The sequence below is a fragment of the Notolepis coatsorum genome, assembly GCF_963971535.1.
Source record: "Notolepis coatsorum genome assembly, chromosome: 10".
NCBI classification, from domain to species: domain Eukaryota; kingdom Metazoa; phylum Chordata; class Actinopteri; order Aulopiformes; family Paralepididae; genus Notolepis; species Notolepis coatsorum.
The window spans coordinates 94,404,456-94,427,417 of record NC_140174.1 but is presented as its reverse complement, the minus strand read 5'-3'; the positions used below and the strand labels follow the sequence as shown (position 1 = coordinate 94,427,417).

At 42.6% G+C, this 22,962-nt stretch overlaps 1 protein-coding gene across 1 annotated transcript in view; it reads left to right on the top strand.

Moving 5' to 3' along the window:
* The window catches only part of cabin1 (calcineurin binding protein 1), a 247,311-nt gene that overhangs the window by 83,665 nt on the left and 140,684 nt on the right, over positions 1-22,962 (top strand). The window contains 3 exon segments of the mRNA XM_084323492.1: positions 5,388-5,477; positions 8,423-8,583; positions 18,220-18,467. Coding sequence (XP_084179618.1) covers positions 5,388-5,477; positions 8,423-8,583; positions 18,220-18,467 — 499 coding nt within the window.

Here is a 22,962-nt window from a genome sequence, read left to right as displayed (position 1 = left end):
CTTGCAATGGGCCTGGTCTACAAGATACACTATACGACTAAGGTACCCATGTACATGTCAAAATACTTCCCAAAGGTCAGTGAATACCACAACCACTACACCAGAGGAAGCTCAACAAATCATGTTAAACCCAGATTCGTCTCAAACAAGGGACTAAACACGTTTCGCAATTATGCCACATCAATGTGGAACGCCCTACCCAAAGCTGTAAAGGAATGTGAATCCCTACCCACATTCAAAACCGCTCTTAAAGAGCACCTACGGGAGGCTGCAATTCGAAACTGGCCACCGTAAATGCCCAAAACCCCCACCACCTCCTAATAGACAGTCTGCTCCCCACCGCATGTATATATTCCCTCCCCGCCGTATGTATATTTCTCTCCCACCCACCCACCCCCTCCTAATGTACAGTCCCCTCCCCATCATATGTATATACTCTATCAGGATCTAGGGGTAACAGTCATAGACGCCTACATAATGGAGCATTGGAAGCAAGTGCTCCACCAGTATTGAACTTGGGGGAGCAAACGTGTCCCTTTGCTCCCTCACTTTTTGATCATATGAAAATATAAATAAATCTTATCTAACCATAACTACGTAATTTCAATCAAATTAATAATACGCAATGACACTTAATAGCAAGTTTTTAAGTTTCCAAAGATTGCGACACCCCCCTGCCCATTATGGTTTGATCCAGTCCCTCCCACCCCCCAGCAGACAGAGTGTAGCTGCGGCACACTCTGCACAGCGCTGCAGCCTCCAGGTGAATAAGGTGGTGGCCAGACAGCGTGAACACTTTAGGCACAACAGCAGGCTTTTCCACTAGTAAGTTGTTCAAACAACCTATTATGTTAGACATGTCTTTACTATTGAGTGGTATAACTTCTACCACGCAATACAATAAAAGTGTTTCACGGTCCGAAATGCCATCTGGTCATACGGTAAAATAAATCCTCTAATAAATAATAATAATAATAATATAACTTTGGCGTTAGCCGCTAGCTAACGTTGTCATATTATCTAGATAATGGTGTCAGCTGGCCTGGATGACATGACTTCGTTTGCAAAATACGTTCGCTATCTATATGGCAGACGAGCAGGGCCGGATTAATTTTTTTTTACTTTTTTTTACTTTTTTTTTTGGATATCGATGTCATGACTGTGCATTGCAGACTCAGGGAGGAGGCAGAGAAGGAGAGAAAGAGACACAAGAGTTACAGGTAATGGAAATATATATTTTTTTCTCTTTCTTATTAAAAACTTGGCCTATTTGAAAGGAGATTGATTTAATAAAAATAAATGAGCGAAAAATCAATATACAGTATATATACAGTATATATATATATATATATATTATTATTATAGTAATTGGCTATCATACTGTAATATAAACTGAGTTTTATAGTGAAAAGAGCAGCTTTATTGGTCAAGATTGAAGGCTCTATATTGCAGGAAATTGCACGTACAGGTTAATTAAATTCAAAAAGAATCTGCCAAAAGACCACCCCTTGCCTGTCCAAAAAAAAATTATAAAAAAAAAATTGCACCCCCACTTTCAACTATAACTAGGCGGCCATGAACAGTACTGTATATTTGAATACCGTTTAAGTCACAAATGTTTCAGCTATTTGGTTATTGCCATGATGAATACAGTGAGGAGCATGGAAACCAGATGGAGAGATTCAGTTTAGATGGTAAGACCTGTAATCTCGCTTTCAGAGTAAAGATAGCAATGCACTCATCTATGGCAAAATTTTTGAACACCGAGTGAGAGACAGAATGGTCCGCAGCAGGGAGACACGCAATCTTCCTTGCAGTCTCAACTCGGTTACACTAATGGCCAGTTTTTGTTTCGTTGTCAGGGTCCGTTTCGCTTTTCAGAACGCAACGTAATGGCAGGCAAGTTAGACATTGTTTTTGCCTCCTGAGCACAGTGATGTATATACATGTAGTACAATGTCAAAGCAGTAGGTGGCAGTAGGTGGCGATGTAGTTCAAACATGAAGGCAATTTTCAACCAATCAGAAAAGTTGAATGTGCCAATACACTTCCTGCAAAAAAATCAATAATCTACCATCTTTAAATGCCTCGCGTGAGCCATTTAGCCAACGCAGCATTTATTTTTCAGCAAAGAAAGTGCAATAAAAGTGCAATAAACAAAACTGATACATTCACTGTGTTCTGCCTCATTTGTTGATGAAACAAAACTAACATCAACACAATTGACCACCAAGAGCGGAGTTTAGTCTCACAAAAAGATCGTCGCTGATTTTGTTAGCTTACGTGCTAACGTGATTGAAATATGCCAGTATAACAGTATAGCATTGTGGCTATCAGCGAAGTTTGTTAGCTTACGTGCTAACGTGATTGGGATATGCCAGTATAGCATTGTGGCTAGCAGCTTGGTAACGTTAATGCTAGCAGAATGAATGGATGTAAACTTTATTTAACAGATTGCAGAATGGGTACAATACAATACGGCTCACTACAAACAATTTTTTTTTTCTACTTTTTCTCCCATTTTTTTTTTCTTCTCCCATCCCAATTTTGTATCGTCCAATTCTACCCTCTCCTGTCTCGAACGCTGTTAGGCCATGCCTCCCACAGGCCGGCTGCAATGTGGACGAAGCCTTGCATCACGTGTCCCCTCCGGTACTCGAGGAGGCAGCCGTCGCATCTTTTCACCTGCACAGTGTGATCTCTCAGCGGCGGGGGTCTGCGTGGGAGGGACACGCCGCCCCCATTGCTTCCTGATTCTACTGCGCAGGCGCACCAACCGACCTGTAGGAGTCGCTGTCCACAACGTCCGATCCCCACCCACCAGCTTCCCACCCCCTAATACTGCCAATTGTATTAGTATGAACGACCAGCCAAGCTGGTAGCAATGCCGAGAGCTGGGCTCGAACCCAGCATCTCCTGCATTAGTGGCGAGCGTCTTGCCCACTGCGCCACTTAGCCGCCCCAATACAAACAATTGTTAAGGGAATGCAGACTGTTGTAGCTTGGACTGGGCTCCTTATAACAATAACTTGACAACACATGGTAGCCGCAGCTCCTTGGGACAGCTCTGCTGTAAACATTGGAAATAACCGTGCGGGTCTCTACTGCGCATGGGCGTTGAGCAACAACGGCTCCGTATCTGGCTCGCGCAGATTACATGGCACCATTGTCTGCGAGTTTTGGCGAGTATCCAAAACGGAAACACAATTTCAGCATTGCCAGTAGGACAACGCGTTAACCTGCCAAAACGGCGTTTCTTTTTAACTTGGACAGCAAACGTAATCATTCAGCAACAAAAACGTTGCTGTATTCACCAGTGTAACCATGGCCTCAGTCCCACTGTCGTGCCCACAGGAGGCGACCTCGGACATTAGTCAGTGGAAGTTGGTGATCCATTCCACACACAGACATAGATGCTCTGACAGAGATACTGGGGTCAGATATAATATTCTCTGAGACAGCCACTGCCTCAGAGTTGGACCCCACCCACTCCAGGGTAACATCAGCCCAGCAACACATGTCATTAAGGTCCGGCCAGTCTGACCACACACCGAAGCCAGGAGAGCGACTGTCCAGCTTTCCATTCGGCTTTCTCTTGAAGCCTAGGAAGTTAGGGTCCGAACCACACGCCAGGGGGACCTTATGTCTTTTTAGGTCCAAGAAAAGAGAAGAACGAGCACACAGACAGACACACACGCACACACGCCTCACAGGAGACTTCGGTTTGAAACAGATTTCTGTTTCAATGGCAAAAACAAGCACTTTTACTGGACCTATGTTACCAAATCATCATATCTTAATAAGAGGGAATTATTAAAATATTGACAGATTTAAATACAGGGTATTTAAATTAAATTCTCAATTTAAGATCTTAAAAGGTATTACATTTCATTTGCACAGGTATACAATACAATTGGCTGTCAGGAAATTAAATAATATTAAATATATGTAATGTTTTTGTATTCAAGTTGTTGTTTTTCCCCCCGGGGCTACCGGGAGCTTGGTGCATCTGGCGAGACCTTGTATGGAACGTACGAGTGCATCTGCCAGTTCATTGTCGCTATGTTTTTTCTTTCCTAGTATGGTAGTGAAATTGGTATTACATTCAGCTCTTAAGTGGTATTAAAAAGGTCTTTAAAAGTCTTAAATTGAACTTGTTCACCTGCAGTTTCAGATTTTTACGGTCCAAGTTCAACTTCTTTATTTGTCAAATACATAACAATACAGGGGCATTGCAGGAAATAAAATGTTTGTGTTTCGAGCTCAGACTCAACGGTGCACAATTAAGAAACAACAAATACAAGAATGGTAGCAATAAGTAGTAGTAGTAGTAGTACGGTAAAATTGAATAAAATATAAAATGAGGTAAGATTAAATAAAATGGTCAATTATTTACAGAAAAGGAACCGGTAGTTACCGGATAAGAGAATGCCTCCCACTGTCACTGAGCCACAGTAGAACAGTGTATGGAGTGATTCATAGGTCTGATGCTCTGAGTGGAGGAGTGGGGGCAGGCGAACCCATAGGAGCAGGGGGAGATCAGGGAGGTCAGTAGAGAGGAGGAGGAGGATGAGGAGGAGGGAGCAGCACGAACACAGTGAACTCATTGCTCTGTTATCTCCCGTAATCTGTCTTCATTTTACCTTCCTGCTTGTTCTACAGTACATTGCCCATCACTGTTCTACCATCCAGACTAAGGGCCCTTTCTCACTCACCATTCGTGGTCGAATCAGCGCCGGGTCGCACCAGAAAAGGGTGTGTCCGTCTGAGTGAGAACACTCCCCCCCCCGTCCCCGTCCCCCGCTGATTCGTCCCCGGGGGGCACTGAACCTGGACTGGTGAAATAGGTGGTCTCGGGTGCGCGCTAGTGGGAGCGGGGGGCGTGACACACACAACGTCGTTACTGTAATGCTTTCATGCTTGCTTGAATTTTGGGCAGATAAAACCACACAGCAACAACTGGACAATACCCACAAAAACGATATTTATGGGCAATTTGCGAGTTCAGACCTCAACCAAAACAAGCATGTGGAGCCTCACAGCTCAGTGGATGAAAACATGAAGCCACGTTACACAAAGCACACTTCCCTACATGGGATAGGGCAATATAAAAGGGCTGTGCAATACAAAATAACCCTGGACTTGTGCCACATCAGACGAATGACGTTGGTTGGGAGGGAAGGAAGGGGTTAGCTACATTGTTTCTCTGATGTCTGTATGTCTGTTTACGCTGTACCATGGTTGCCCTATGTTCTTCGTTCTATGTAACGCAGTACTGTCTTTTCCGACACAAAACTAATTTCTGTATCAACAGACGATAAAGACCTATCATCTTATCAGACGGTGTTGCCTTTCTGATCCGCTCCTTTTTGTTATTGTGTTCACAGGCGGCACATTATCTGCACGAGGAGGCGGCCAGGTACCCCCGCAAGATCCACTACCACAACCCTCCGGACCTGGCCATGGAGGCCCTGGAGGTAAATACAGAGCTCCTGCCGTCCGGTAGCGTGGCTACATGAGTAGAGCTCCGGAGTCATGATCGGAAGATCACCGGTTCGAGCCCTGGTCAAGGCTGCTTTTCGGAAAGTGGTGTTGTTGTCCAGCAGGGGGCACTCTGTCCTCTGGACTTGTCAGTAACAATGCCCCTGTTACGTTGATAGGGACACCGTATAGCTGCGAGTGCCATCCTTCGGATCAGATGCTAAACCGAGGTCCTGACTGAATTCGGTCGTTAAAGAACCCAGGGCGCCTATCGTAAAGAGTAGGGGGTTCCCCCGACGTTCGTGGCCAAATTCCCAATCAGGTCTCTGACATCAAGGCCACCTAATCATCCCTTCCCCTTAATTGGCTGATATCAATCCCTGTCTCCTGAGCCGTTCAGCCATTGTGTAGTGTGATGTGTGCCGGGTGCCAGTGTATGGCAGCCATTGAGCCTGCGTAGCCCAAGGTTGGGTGCTACCGGTGGTGGTGAAGGAGGCAATTTCCACCCTACGTTGTAAAGCGCTTCGAGTCTGAGAAAAGCGCTATATAAAATGTAATGAATTATTATTATTATTTATCGCCCGTTAAATCATTCAAATGAAACACCTGGAGATGCGTCTGTCTGCCTTGTGGTGTGTAAATGAGATTTTTATTTATAATAAAAACACAAGGTACTAGTGCCCTAAGGATAAGAGCTCAATGAAGAAGCCCACTCCCATTGCCAAAAGAAAGTCTAACATGCCTATAAATACGTCTACTATGGAACTGCACACTATGACTGTATTACATGGCCTATAACGGCCCCTCAAACAGCGTTGCAAACTTCAACAGACCCGTGCCCTGTTGTGCAAGCTCCAGGTTTTTAACATGTTGACGCTACACATCCTACCACATGGCCCCTAATGGCACCACCACCGACCGTGTAGATCCTCTAGACTGATTCACACTCTCCAACCTTTTCTCCCCACATGGAACGACAGATTTCCTGTTTGGTATGTTTTGGTACAGCCAGAATACCTTGAGCGTTTGGGTCCGTGTAGCACAACACTTAACTAGCCACAACGTCAGCGCTTCTGTCTATCAATAGTAATAATTAACGTTACATTACCCCCACTCTGTATGCACCGCAGCAGCTCTCTCCACTCATGGAACGGCAGAAGTGTTTTGGTAAAGAGTCCATGTTTGAGTCCATGCGGCACAACTCACTTAGCCACAACATCTGTATCAATAGTCTATGAATGCTACGCGAAGTGGGCGAAATGTTTGCTTGCACAATTTGGAAATGCACAAACGCAAACCATTCAGATAACGCTATTAGGGATGGGCGTGAGTAATCGAATCACTCGTAGCTAATTTAGGGGTGGGAATCGCCAGTTTCATCACGATACGATATCGATTCTTTGGACAACGATACGATATTATCCGATATCACACAGTCTGCCACGATACGATACGATTCGATTCAGGTGCCTGCGATCGATATGAGACGATATTATATACCCATTTAACACAATCGGTAACATTTAAATCAACAAAAAAAAAGGCAATGGAAATATCATTTGACATATTTATTTTTGAGCTCTTCCAGACATTTAAATGAAAAACAATCTATTGTTTTTAATACAAATAGACCTCCTGTTCACTGTTTTTTTTTTTTTTTTTTTTTTTTTTTCTCTCTCTCGATATTAATATCCTATTCACTGTCACAGAGCTGTATTTTGGCTGGAAAAGGCATATTGGGAGTCCGAAGGTGCAGTACCGGTCAGATCCTGTTAGTGGGGCTATCTCGAGAATGCACCCTCCTTCCCAGTCCCCACTTCTCTCTGCCTATGGCTCTGGGTTAGCTTGTTAGCTTACGCTAACGTAACGTTATCTTCGATCTTTAACGCGACGTGGGCATAATGGAGTGGCGAGGATTGCAAAGCAGGTTAGATGCATTGGACCCGTTGCGGAATAAAACAGCAGGGACATGTTTTGGGTCACAGAATAGGCATACTAGTCTTGCTCTAGTCACGCTCTAGACCAGTGGTGCCCAACCAGTCGATCACGATTGACAGGTAGATCGCGGGCTGATTTCAAGTAGATCTCGATTAATAAAAGCAGATTATAATATTTTTTATTTTTTTTTGCAAAATCAACTCTGCCTCTCTTTGTTAACTACAACAAGCAATGCTGTTTGTTATTTAAGATGAGGTCGGACTCGGCACTGACAGATTTGTGTTCATTATGCCATATAATATGTTCTGTCATGTGCATATTGAATGGGTATTACTAATACTAGCTGAGAGTAGGTCAAATTTTGGCTGGTAGCTCTCGGCTAGGTGGTAAATTAAAAAGTAGATCTTGGTTCAAAAAAGGTTGGGCACCCCTGCTCTAGACGCTACTGCTGTGTGCTGTTGATCCGAGCCGAGCGGATACGACACATGGATTTTCAAAATAAGAGTATCGCAATATGAATCGATCTTTTTACGTTGCATCGATCCTATTTGATTATTGATAATAGATCGATATATCGATCTGGATCGATGTATCGTCCCACCCCTGGTAGCTATGAGAAAAATCAATCTTAAATTATTAATAATCTTTATGAAGAAATTTTTTTTTTTAAATATATATTATTTTTTTACATATTTGTTTCACATGTATGTGTAAGATTATAACTGTTGGTTGGTTTCCTTAAACATATACGTGAATGAACAAAAGTAAGTATAAAAAAAATATATATATATATATATATATATATTTATTTTTTGAAGTTTTTTTTCCCCTTTTCGAGTAATACACGATCACTCGAGTATAGCATGCGATCAATCGATCTGGATTCTTCTTAAAAATGCCCATCCCTAAACGCTATGCTAGCTGTATTCCAAAGGCACCACCCCCCGCCGTGCAGATCCTCTAGAGATGTATTCTTCACTCTGCAACCTTTTCTCCCCTCCAGCTGTATTTCCGCCTGACCGCCACCACCCTGAAGCTGCTGGAGGCCGGCGAGCCCGACCTGGAGCACGAGCTGTTTTTCTCCATGCTGGTGGAGGCGGCCATGGGGCCGTTCGCCAGGGGAGAGGAGAAGAGCATGCCGAGCATGCCCAGGTCCCACGAGAAGTGAGATACCTTTAAATGAGACAATTCATGTGGCAAACTGTCCCTTAGGCCTCCCAATAAGATATTTCTTTATTGATCCCCTTGGGAGAAATCCGGGTGTCATAGCAGCACGGGGTGGGGGTACAGGTATGGTCAGGGTAATAGAAGAAAAACACAAATATAGGAAATAAAATTTAATCTGAATATAAAATAGAGAAAATGAAACTGTATAAACAAAGGTGCAGATGAGTGTCTGTTTGCCCTATCGGTCATAATATACATTATATTACAATTAATATTGGCAATAAGAAATGTTTGAATCTGAATATATATATACTATGAGTAAAGTAAACGGTATACACAAGGTGTTTCCATTGGGTCTGTACCCTATCGGTCATAATATACATTATAGTCTGTGCAGGTTTTGGTGGTTAACACTTTGAGCGCCACTCACGGCTAATCTCGGGTTTACGATTGTGACGTTGAAAGCCACGTCACAGCTTTTCTCGGATTTTCTTTTTTTTTATCTGAAATCATATTGCATCACCCGAGCCTACCGTTGGAAATCCAGGGGCCGCCGGCGATCAGATGTGAAAAAAGCGCCCCCTATCGTCTCGCTGATGGTAAATCACCCTTTTGGAATGGACTCAATGAAAATGGATGGGGGAAAAAAAATATTCCAGTCCACATTTTCCAGTCCACTGATGCAGCCGGAGTTACCAGAGTTCATTCTGGAGCCTCTGAGCCGCGGCAAGCATGGGTTATACTGTACACACGTTGGATCAATATACTTATCGATTTTTTCGAATGGTGATCAGGAATTGGAATATACCATTTGGATACCATCTGATGTCAGGTAAGGAATCTATGTTATCAGTGTTAGGATAATCAGACTCGTTTTCACAGAGATATAAGCTTTTTTGTGATATGTGCTCTAGCTGTTTCACTGTAAAATCCATGAGGAAATGAAAGCAGCTATTATCAGCGTGCGGCTCGAACGTGCGTGCGTGCAAATATACTATTGATCATCTAGCGTTTATTTGAAAACGATTCATAAATAGGCCGACAAATATCAACGTTCTGGAATATTCCAGTAAAAGGCGATTATCATAGAATAGGTTGTTTTTCACCTGAAAACGGGTGCTTTTCAAAATGCTCTCAAACGGAAATGAAGCGATAAAAAACCAATCTGCCTTGACAACACTGACTGGAAAATGATTCTTTGATAAGCGACGGGACAGATTAGACACATAGCCATAATTTAAAACATAGATTAGGCGATATTAACGTTAACATTGACGCCGATGGTGGCATTCAAGGGACTAAATGTGAATTAACCCACGGCACTCAAAGTGTTAACACATCGGTCGCCAAAATCGCTTTCCAGCGTTATTGCCCGCCATGCGTTGACCGCAACATCGCTGTACAGCGTTTTTTAGATCAATATTTACTTTTTTCGCCATGGCATTCATAATTCATCCACCCAACCCCCGGTGCCTTAGCGGAACCCTAAATGGGACTGCAACGCCTCAATACCGCCGCCTGGTGGATGGTCGGGCGAGTTACACACAAAAAAAACGGAAAGTGTCATCGGTGCGTCGAGGAAATTCCTCCGGCAGTCACATCTCGCTACGGGACTACAGACAAACAATATAGTGCATATGGATCGCTGCCATAACGCAATAATCGATATGATTTTGGCGTTTATTGCGCCATACAAACCGGAAATGGATCTAGGTGATCGGCGTCGAATAATTGGGATCTTTCTCCGCCAGTCTCATAGGCGCACGGTAAGAGAACAGTAACGTTATTTTCAACCCGATTGTGCATTTCCTTGTTTGCAAACAGTCTGATCAATATATCAAGCCATAGTAAATAAAGCCGTTACTGACGATCAAGGAATTATAAACGACCCCCCCCCCCCCACCCTTTCCTCCATGCATGATGAAGCATAATGTATACCGATCATATACATTTGAATTTTTTAATATAGCGTGTATGGGAAAGAAACGCCAATCGATAATCTATGTATGCTTCAGGGCCTATAACTACTGTTTTTGGAATTACAGCAGAAAAGATTAAAAACATACTTATATTCTCGAAGGTATTAACACAACAATGTATGAATGAAAAAATATAACGTTCCCACATCCTGAACGATAGATAATCGATGTTGAATGGGCCATAGTAATGTCAATATAGCAATACAATTAAAAAAGTTATAGCCCTGCAAAGAAGGTAAACATCTCCATAGGCTTTCAACGGTGGCAGAGAGTGGTATAAGATGGGCACAATCCCCGGCGCCCAATGTGTTGAGAGTCAAACACACTTGGTGGTTAAGTGGTCAGACATTCCTAATAGTTCTGCAGCCGTTAGTTCTCCAGCTGTAAGCAGCAGTCCATGCCCCCAACCGTGGAGCCTGATGGCCGCTGACACGCAGGACCAGCCGAGGCGGGGGGTATGAGCCCGGGGAGTATGAGTCTGGCTGAACATACTCCTCATCTCGGCTAGCTCCTCATACAGGGTATCTGTGGGGTATTAACAGGCACCCATAAAAGTGGCAATTTTTTTTTCTTGAACTTGAGGACTGCATACTTTTTTTGCAAAGCTTATCTTTATACTTTATGCTTATAGCACATGCATAAGCCTGGTCTCTTTTGAAAGATAACATTCTGAAGTTACTAATGCAAAAAAGGTGCTAATGAAATAGAGTAACATAGTCTGAACTTAACTTGAACTTGTGTACTCTAATTTTTCTGTAGCAGTTGCAAAAGAAGAAAATAAAAAAATTGGTATAAGCTGGAAAACGCAGCGGATCCATAGCAAATAAAAAAATTGGTATAAGCTGGAAAACGCAGCGGATCCATAGCCTGAAGTCTTATGTAGTACAGGTCCAAATTTTATAAAAATCAGTTCGGAAATGGCTCTTTGAGAGAGATCCAGGTAAACCGTGTGCCAAAAAAAAAGCTCTCCAGAATTCCATTTCCTCATCCACGGCCATTCATTCTAAATCTGATTGACTTCTGGTTTTCGCTTGCCAACTTTCATCTAGATCCCTTATTCGCACCCCCCCACGTGGGGTATCATTGGAAAGCTACTCATTGGCTACAACGCTGATGCAATTGGCGGATGATTGGCAGTTCTGGAGCGCCGGGAGTCCGGGGTGGTCATCTGCCGCTTGCGTGTAAAAAGTCGCTCGCCAGACATATCGTCATGTAACTCGAGAACCAAGGCACGGATTTGGTCGGGTGAGGTGGTGTTCGAATGGCAACAAAATGACAATGGTAAAATATGACACTGTGATCGATACAAAAGCATGTTTTAGGTTCGGTCAAATAAACTTAAAATAGACCTTACCTTAGTCAGAAGGTACTCCAAAATGATTAATACCAGTCGTCTTTACTTGTGTATATTGGGCATGGCTATCATACGGGAAACAATAGTTTTGAGGCGATCAAATCTCAGACTGATTGCTGTGTCCTGACCACTTTGAGGGGGAGGAGTTCCTGCAGCCAGATTCACAGAGAGAAAGACCCAGTTAAAAAGGTAGGTGATACTGCCACCTGGCAGGATTCGATTGTCATTGCAATTTTAACGTAGGCAGCGGTGCCAGGGAGACACAGGGAGGTCCGCGCGAGTGTTTAGAATGGGGATAAAAGGAAAAAGATCAAAGGATCTAAAAACGAGAACTAGTTTTTGCCACTGAATGGTTGGATTTGAAACATGATAATACTCGTTTTTGGTGCAGAAAGATTCAAGAACTTTAAACCATATTGTTTGTTGCTTAGGACTTTAAACCACATTTAGTTGCTTAACACTTTGATTACCACTGGTGAACATGGTAAAACGTGGTTAAATGCCACCACCCACTTCAATGATAGCGTTGTGAACGCATAATCTCTGTCTTAAATGATGGCTATGTGTCTAATCTGCCCGTCGTTTATCAATGACTTGTTTGCAGTCAACATTGTTGTAACGGATTGTTTTTTAATCGGTTCATTTCCGTTTTATAGCATTTTGAAAAGCCCTCGTTTTTCAGGAAAATATATAGATTCTGTGATAATCGCCCTTTACTGGAATATTCTGGAATACACAAACGTTGTAATTTTTCAGCCTATTTATGAATTGTTTTCAAATAAATACTATTATCGATAGTATATGTGTACTTATGCACGCTATAGAAGCGGGCTGAAATATCGATTCTCATTTCCTGATCAGCGGCACACACACACATATGGGACACGTTGATATAGCTGTGAAAAAAGCTCTGATTATCCCAAGACTGGTAAAATAGATTCCTTACCTCAGATCAGATGTTCTCCAAAAAGATTATTCCAATTCCTGATCGCCATTCCAAATATCGATCGCGTTTATTGATTCAGCATTGGGTACTGTAAATATATATTCCACGCGTTTTCCGGGCCGGCGATCACTTGGTCTCTTCAGTTGGCTTGACGGAAAAGTAACATGAGGAGGCTGGCCATCTAAACTAATGGGGTGCAGTTACACAGGGAGAGACGATAGGGGGTGGTATCTTCCCAATTGAGCTCAGAGAGAGTCTGCAACACTAACCTGAGGCTCGATTGATGAAATATGAATTCAAATCGCCAATTAAAAAAAATACGACAAACAAACGCTATATAGCGTTGGTGGCATTCAAAGGTCGGCATGAACTAATGACAAAACGCGTCGCTGGCATCCAAAGTGTTAACACATTAACTGCCACGCTTATATCCATCAATGTATGATCTCTTCCACCACTCTAAGCCTATGGAGATGTTCACCTTCTTTGCAGGGCTATAACTTTTTTAATTGTATTGCTAAATTAACATTACTATGGCCCATTCAACATCGATTATCTATCGTTCAGGATGTAGGAACGTTATACTTTTTCAATCATAGATTCATACGAAAATACCGTCTAGAATATAAATATGTTTTTATTGTTTTCTGCAGTAATTCCTAGAACGTGAGTTATAGGCATAAATGCATATATAGATTTATCAACTGCCGTTTGTTGCCGATACACGTTATATTAAAATGTTCAACTGTACATGATCCTAAACGTTATGACTCATCATGCGCGGATGAACGGGGGGGGGGGGGGGGTCGTTTATAATTCCGTGATCGTCAGTAAATGCTTTATGTAGTATGGGTGATATATTGATCAGAGCAGTTTGCATTATTAATAATAAACACTCACGCTGAAAATGACGTCAGCGTCCTCTTACCGTTCGCCGATGAGACTGGAGGGAAAAGATCCCACTTATTTGACGGTGATCTACTCTATCCATTTCCGGTTTGTATAATAATAATAAATGCCCAAATCATATCGATTATTGAGTTATGGCAGCGATCCATATACACGACGTGTGTCTAGAGTCCCGCAACAATATGTGAGTGCCGGACGCATTTGCCCGGTGCACCGAGATCACCAGAGATCCATTTCCGGTTGTAACTCGCCGATCATCCACCAGGTGGCACTATTGAAGCGTTGCAGAGTTGTGCAGGCTCCCACTGCATCAGACCAGGCTCCGTGAGGGCATTCTGAATACCATGTCGAAAAAATTAAATATGATCTCAATAACGTTGTACGCCGTGCGGAATGGCAGAATTAGCATGACCTTGAAACACGTTGTACGACGATTTTGGCGCAGGATGTGTTAAGGGGAGACCACCCCCCTAGATAGGGAAAACAATTATAAAGGATGAAATCATTTGCAAACATCTTAATTGTTTAGAATAGTCAAACAAAAATTAAAAATGTATTAAAAATTTTTTGGTTGCATAATTGTATTACCCAAAAGGGGGCGTGGTCTATTAAAAATGAACCCTTTTTGCATGTTACCCCGAAAAAAGAAAAAAAAATTGATGATATATAGATATTTTCTCATGGTTTTTCATGTTACTACATTAAAAAACAAACTTTTTGTTAGAGGATTTTTTTATATGCCACCCGAACAGGGATTTATGACCTTTTATGACCCCCTAAAAATCTGGATGAGTGATCCTCTAACAGAAAGTTGTGGTATATGGATAGGAGGAAACGTGGCCAGTTTGGTGTCTGGAGGTACTAGAGAAATTGAGATGTTTTGTTTTATGTGTAATACAAACTCATAAAATCTCATTTTGAGAAAAACGCCTTTAAAGTTTTGTATTGTCTGTAAATCAGGCTATGTATGACATATCAACAAATCCTTTGGCATAAAGAAGCAGGATATAGATATGAATAAATGTGGACGTATTGGTCCATCTAGGTACTAGGAAAATGGGTATTTCATGTATTGGTGGTAGGGTACCGAATTCGAATTCGGTACTTTTGAGGTACCGAACCGAAACACGTCGGTACTACTATTTTTTTTTTACCTTTTTTCTTTTCATGTCAACGGTTTGTATAATACTAATATACGCCCAAATCATGTCGTTTATTGAGTTATGGCAACGATCCATTGTCCACGGTAGGGCTGGGCGATATGACCAAAAACGTTATCGCGATAAAATTATAAAATTATTTTCATATAATTCGATATCGATAATTATCGTCGATATAATGTCCGTCAAGTTTAATTAACTTCTTATGCTGCTGCGAATGTCTCAAGTCGAGTTGATGTCGTCATCAGTCCGCGCACGTTACACGTTAAGCAAGCGGAGTATCTCATGACAATAAATATGACACTAAAATACTCTCTTCCGCCACAATATATTGAAACGAACTGTATACCCCACACTACTATAAACGTGGCCTCAGAATTCAAAACACACACATACTCGGCACGTAAATATATAAAACGTCGCCGTGCAAGCTAATTAGCCTAGCAAGCCTGTAGTATCTAAGCGCTGTATTCCATGACAATGTGCTAAATATTACACTAAAATACTCTCTTCCGCCACAATATATTGAAACGACGTCCACTGTATATCCCCACTACTATAAACGTGGCCTCAGAATTCACGTCACACACATACTCGGCACGTAAATATATAAAACATCGGCGTGCAAGCTAATTAGCCTAGCAAGCCTTGTTGAGTGAGTCCTACCTCCTTCTGGGTATATTTCGCTCTCGGCCATCTCCTTCACTGATTGGTTGTTAGCTGTTGTGCGTAAACACGTCATCACGTAACGTTGGTTGTTGTTAGTGAGTGAGCTGAGCCGAGGCTGAACGGAGCCAAGCTTGGAAAATCGATATATCGAAACTTTGCGACCACGTTTCATGTTTATTTCGAGGAAATAATTTATCGCGATAGTTATCGTTATCGTTTTATCGCCCAGCCCTAGTCCACGGTGTGTGGATTGAGTCCCGGGACGATAAACGAGTGGCCGGACGGAATAGGGAGACGCACCGGGGTCACAATTATCGACTTCCGGTTGCAACTCGCCGATCGGCCACCAGGTGGCAGTATTGAAGCGTTGCAGAGTTGTGCGGAGTCCTACAGCATCAGCCAAGACTCCGTGGGTGAAATATGAATACCATGACGAAAATATGAAATATTGATCTCAAACACGCCTTACGGCGTTATTGGCAGACAACGCATGGCGGAGAAAGCCACCTTAACACGTGATTGGCGGAGAATGGGTTAAAAAAACTAACTTTTTGTTAGAGGATTTGTTGATATGCCACCCGAACAGGGATTTATGACCTTTTATGACCCCCTAGTCATATTTTTTGCATAAATCTTTTGTATAAAATGTTCAAAAATCTGGATGAGTGATAGATAAAAAAATCCTCTAACAGAAAGTTGTGGTATATGGATAGGAGGAAACGTGGCCAGTTTGGTGTGTGGAGGTACTAGAGAAATTGAGATGTTTTGTTTTATGTGTACCGTAATCTCATTTTGTACCCCCTAATAGGCAAAACAAATATTTGAATAGATATCACTATGAAACTTTCCCAGTTTATGTACATATAAACTAAGAAAAAATATATTGCAAGTTTTCTGAATTTTATGTTTATATATGCAAATGAGGCACTTCGCGTTCTGCATTCTGATTGGCCACTGACGTTTCTGGTCGCGCCAATCGTGTGACGCCTGTTTCTATCACCGGTTAAGCTTAGGCACTCTTTCGAAGTTGGTTAAGGTTAGAGTTTGTCTTAGAGAAGGGCGATAGAACACCAGCCCTGATTCCAAACTCTAACCTTAACCAACTTCGAAAGAGTCGCCTAAGCTTAACCAGTGATAAACTAGGCGTTAGGTAGTTTTTTTTTTTTTTTTTTTAATATAATTTGTTAGCATTTTTACAGCTTTTCTTGGTCACGCAGGACCGACAGAGGAGAGGGCGAACGGGAGGAGAGGTGGGGAGGACATGCGACAAATAACGTCGGGTGCTGGGATCGAACCCGGGTCGGCCGCGTAGGTGCGCGAGGCACTATGGTATGCGCCACGAGGGCGCCCCAGGTGTTAGGTAGTTTGCAGCTGTTCGAGGCGGAAATCGGCACGTCACGCGATTGGGCGCACATGTCACATGACCAGAAACGTCAGTGACCAATCAGATCGCACCAGACACGTCAGTGGCCAATCAGATCGCAGAACGCGGAACTGGAAATCCGTTGGTAAAAAACTAGACGCTTACTGGCCAGATCCTCCTAGGGGCGCTGTCTCGATAATGCAGTGTTCCCTGTTACAGACCGGTGTTTTTTATTTTTATTTTTTTTCATGGGTTGACTTTTTTGTTAGCCTAAAGCTATGCCTCTAGCCGATCGCCTGGAATAGTTTTTGGGACGCTGAATTCAGTATGCAGTAAAGGAATATAGCATCAGCCAATGGACATATGGATCTACCAGATGGCGATCGATAACTGGGAAATCCTTTTTGCAGTCCAACCGGCCACAGGTAAGAGCGATTTGACGTCAATTTCAGCCTGGTCGGGCCTTGCTTTGATAGCCATCCACCCGGTCAGCGTATGAGGCTAATGCCGTTATTGGTAATCAATAATCAGAAACGACGTCCCCCGCCCCCCTTTCATGCATTCATGGTGGACCATGATACCGATAATATGCATTTTGAGTTTAAGCTCTAGCTTGTGTATAACCGAAACGCCATTCGATTTAACGTTATTAGCTTAGCACCCTATATCTCGCCTTCCAGGAAATACCCCAGAACATTCTGCTATAACGTTCATATTCACAACGCTATAAAATGGGAACGTATTGATGACTTTTTTTTTTATTTAAGGCATATTGAAGGGACGGTTTATAGTGTCAATTGACAATGACAATGGACAGATAGCAATAATATAAAGTATAGATTTAGCTCTACAAACAGCCTCACGCACAATGAAAGGTTGTTATGATAAGCTGGCCTTATAGAGTGAGATTAGACGGATCCCAATGGCCCCGAATGTGTTAAGGATAAGGACTTTAAACCAGCAAGTGCCGCCGCCAGTTCAGTGTCGCTATGTGTTTGTTTTGAGTTTTTTTGCTAGTGTGGTTGTGAAATTGGTATTAAATTAATTAAATATGAATTAAAATATGAATTAAATATAAAAATATAGTATTAAAAAGTCTTAAGTTTAACTTGTTGAAACCTGCAGATACTCTTCTCCAGGATAGCAGCCAGCTTCCCTCTCATCCTCCTCCCAGCCTCCACCTCTAACCGGCTCGACCCCCACCATGGAGCCCGCATCCTCCCAACCCCTCTTCCTCTTCTCACCCCGCACAGGGAGAAGAACCCCTCCATGATGATGGACGACGACTCGCGCTCCTCGCTTGTTTGCGCGGTGGCGGCCACCGACGTCCTCGGCGCCTCGCTCCCGGAGTCCAGCGCCCCAGGTCTGACATCCCCTCCTTACACGGCCGCTCCGGTCGACCACGATTACGCCAAACGTAAAACGCTCCGGCGACAGCAGCAGCAGCAGCAGCAGCAGCAGCAGCAGGAGGAGGAGGAGGAGGAGGAGCGGCAGGCCGATGGTACAGTCCCAGTCTTAGACTCTCTGCACTGGGATCAGGAGGGCTAAACACCACCACGCTAAGGGCTTTGGTTTCAGTAAAACGATGATTCCCCCCATGATGCACTGGGTGATTGGGATGTGGTAAAATGGGCAATATGGCTACCGAATTTTAATTTACACTTATATTTTTACATTTTGTCATTTTGCTGAACGCTTTTTATCCAAAAGCGACTTACAGGTTCTGTACGACAAGTCAGCAGGAAGGGTACGACTCTTTCGGCTGAGTAACGATGTTCGTCAAACGGTGTTGAAACTTGGGTGCTGCAGTGTTGAGTGAATAGTAGTAAAGACATATAGGTATATAGTAGGTAGTAATAGGCAAGGAAGATTAGTTAGTGGAAGAGTGCATGATGGTAGAAGACAGTACGTGTTTATTTATGTATTTGTTTCTTTGCTACACGTATAACGGCATCGCTTTTTAACACGCAACGCAGGTGTTCGCCTCGTTCACTTCGCCGCCATGTTGGTCTAAGTTTGATGCAATGCGAGGTACGGATGCGGTGATGCCCCGTTCACTTCAGTGTTAACACTTGTCACTTCGAGAACCGAAGTAGTCAAAAGAACAATCAGAATCACAAGCTCATGATTATCTGAGGGTTTTTCACTGCCCTAGTTTTCGTGTTTTGAAATACATGGCCCATCAGCTCATTGAAATGCGTTCTTAACGATCCACGAAAACAAAGATGGCGGCGAGGCGAATAAGGCAACCGTTTTTTGGCAGAGAGCATCCTAGCCGTTGTGCGTTGCTGGTGTTGTGCCAGTGTGTGTGACATTCATTATAAGTGTGCTGGTGTTGTGCCAGTGTGTGAGACGTTCATTCTAAGTGTGCTGGTGTTGTGCCAGTGTGTGAGACGTTCATTCTAAGTGTGCTGGTGTTGTGTCAGTGTGTAAGACGTTCATTCTAAGTGTGCTGGTGTTGTGCCAGTGTGTGACGTTCCTTCTCAGTTCCTCTGTTTCACTGTTTGGTCATTCCTCCTGACCTCCTCTACTTCCTCCATCTACCTTGCTTCTTAAACGTTTCGTCGCCTTCCTTCTGTTTGTAATTCCCTGAGCTTAGAAGTGGCTTGTTAGCTTTTAACACTTTCACTGCGACAATACAGAGGGTTAACCCTTTCACAACCACACTACATAAGGTTAACCCTTTCACTACCACAGTGGTAGTGAAAGGTTAACCTTCTTTAGTGTGGTTGTGAAAGGGTTAATGAAGCGATGTTGTTACTCAATACTGCAGCCTTACAGTTTGGCCAATATTGAAGTCGGTGCGTGACCAATTTCTCCGCCTGTCGACAGTGGCATTAAATACGGATTTATTGACAATTCCATCCAGTGAATCGCAGAGCGAAACGTTCATCTCGGTCTAAATGCTAAATGGCCCGACCACTTTAGATTTAATAACTACGTTACAAGTCATGTGCTTCATGAAACTTAATGTGTATGTTGCTTTTCAGTGTTGTACTATAATTTATTTTTTTATCCACTTTTTCTCCCATTTTTCTATATTTTCTCCCATCCCAATTTCGTATCATCCAATTCAACCCTCCCCTGTCACGAACGCTGTTTCTTGCCTCCCACAAGCCGGTTGCAATGTGGACTAAGTCATACATAGCACAAGTTCCCTCCGGTACTTGAGGTAACAGCAGTCGCATCTTTTCACCTGCGCAGCTCGATCTCTCAGTGGCGAGGAGTAACGCGTGGGAGGCTCACGCTGCCCCCGACACTTCCTGATTCTACTGCGCAGGCGCACCAACCGACCTGTAGGAGTCGCTGTCCACAACGCCCGATCCCCACCCATCAGTTTCCCACCCCCTAATACGGCCAATGTGTATTAGTATGAACGACCAGCTAAACTGAAAGCAATGTGGAGCGCTGGGCTCGAACAGGCGAGCCCAGCGTCTCTGCATTCGTGGCGAGCGCCTTGCCCACTACGCCACGTAGCCGCCCAGTGTTGTACTATAATTGTAGTTGTACAAATACATTATGTATATAAATATATGTTTTAGTACAGTTGGAAATGATTGAGTTTGCATAATATTTCCATGTCTTAATTGTTGCAAGCAATAATACACATTTCAAGAAATCTATGAGCTTTCAAATCACTTGTATTGACCATCCATTACTAAAATCCATTTATATGCAGTATTATGCATGAATATTGTGAATGTCCTCCTTTTTATATTGAAATATTGCAAGGGAAATTATGATATATCCTTAACTCATTCAGCGCCAGCTATTATCCTCATCCTGTAGTCAATGGGCCACGCTAAAAGATAGGAATTTTAGATAGGAAAAGATAGGAATTTTCACTGTGTCACGATGTTTGCAGAGCTATATTAGGGCTGGGCGATATGGCCAAAAACTTTATCGCGATAACGATATGAGAATGTTATATCACTCGATATCGATATTGTTATCGGTATTAAAAATATATATTAGTTGGGGCGCCCCAGTGGCGAACCACATAGCGCGCTCAGCCGCGACACGGGCGACCCGGGTTCGATTCCCGAATCCTTTATTTCCCGAATGTCTTCCCCCCACTCTGTCTCCCATTTCTCCTCTGTCTCTCCCTACTGGACTGCCCAGTAGTAATAAAGCGATAAAACGCCAAAAAATAAATCTTTAAAAAAAATATATATATATTAATGCTGTCAGGCGATTAATTCTTTTTTGCTAATTAATTACAGGATTTGTAATTAATTAATCTAATTAATCGCATTTTAATCGCATAACCATTTTAGGCCTGATATTTTATATTCTATAATCATATTTCAAATTGCATGTGTCTGGATGGCAGAATTCAGTACTGTATCTACAAAACCTTCTGTTTAATCATCTTCCCTTTATTCATTTGCTTAGATTTGTCAGGTCTGGTCAATTTTAGCATGGTGTTATTCACAGTAACAAAAAAAAATTGAATTGATATTCTCATTTGGTTCATTACAATTTACTCAAGCCTAGTAACACACACAGTATTTCTGACACTGGGAATACATTCCCTGAGATCCATAGATGTCCCTAGAATCAGATACCAAGAGCATGCAAATGGACCATTTTAAAAAGAAAGTTTGTTTATTCTACATTCTTATGGAATGAATGAGATAAAAAAAAAATATATATATATATATATTAACACTTTGATCGCCGGGGTTAAATTCATAATTTACCATCCCTCGCCAGCCCTATTTAACATGGAGAAGTTCCCCTTCTTTGCAGGGCTATAACTTTTTAATTTGTATTGCTAAATTGACATTACTATGGCCCATTCAACGTCCTATATCTATTGTTCAGGGTGTAGCAACGTTATACTTTTTCATTCACATATTCATACTAATATACGGTCTAAAGTATAAGTATGTTTTTATCGTTTTCTGCAGCTTTCTCCAGAACTTGATTTATAGCCCTAAATGCATTATATTGATGATCAAATACAGTTTGGTAGGAATCTGTGCGAGATAAAGAATTTCAACTGGACGTGCTTCTAGGAGTTACTACGTATGATCTGATGTTGACCGGATGGGGGAGGGGGTCGTTTATAATTCCGTGGACAACGTTATATCATTCATCTAGTGTGGGTGATATGATCATTAGAGCAGTTAGTATCGAAGACATTAAACAATAACGCTGAAACTCACCGTAGCTTCCTCGCGCCGTTGGGAGATGAGCGTGGAACAGAAATGTTTCTATTATGGGATGTCGAAATATCCGATCCATTTCCAGGTTGTATAATAGTATATACGTCCAAATCATGTTGTTTATCGAGTTATTGGTAACGGATTGCTATCCGTTGTGATCAGCTCGAGTCCTGGGACTATTAGCGAGTGATCGGACCGAATTGAAATTAGCACCAGCTTCCACTTCCTGTTTCTGCCCTGGGCGATCCGCCGATCGGCCACCAGATGGCGCTCTTGAACCGTTGGAGAGTTGAGAGGGGCTCACCAGTACATATAATGTCTCCGGGGGAGAAATATGATTTCGATCACAGATTTTTGAAATATTGATATCAAAGACGCTGTCCAGCGTCTTCGGCAGAATAAGCATGGCGGGGAAAGACGCTGAACAGTGTCTTCAGCGATTAAAGTGTTAAAAGTCAATACATTTTGAGTACATTTTCATAACGCAATAATTAGCTGTGTAATTAATTAATCTAATTAAACTGACAGTCCTAATATATATATATATATTATTATTATTATTATTATTATTTTGCAGCAATTCTTTGTCGTTGCCGCCATCTTTAGTGTTACATCCCCTCACACTCCAGTTCTCAGGCTGCAGCTGGTTTGAAAGCGAAAGTAAACAGGCTTCTCTGCTGGCTGTGACTCCAGGGGAGTTACAGTTCTGGCTCTGCTAGTTTCTTTTCTATCTTTTGGCGCTTTTTTGGTGGACAAACCACCGCACATGTGCACCGTGACTCGCGACTGGAGACTAGCTCTGCTAGCACACATAGCCTACTGTGT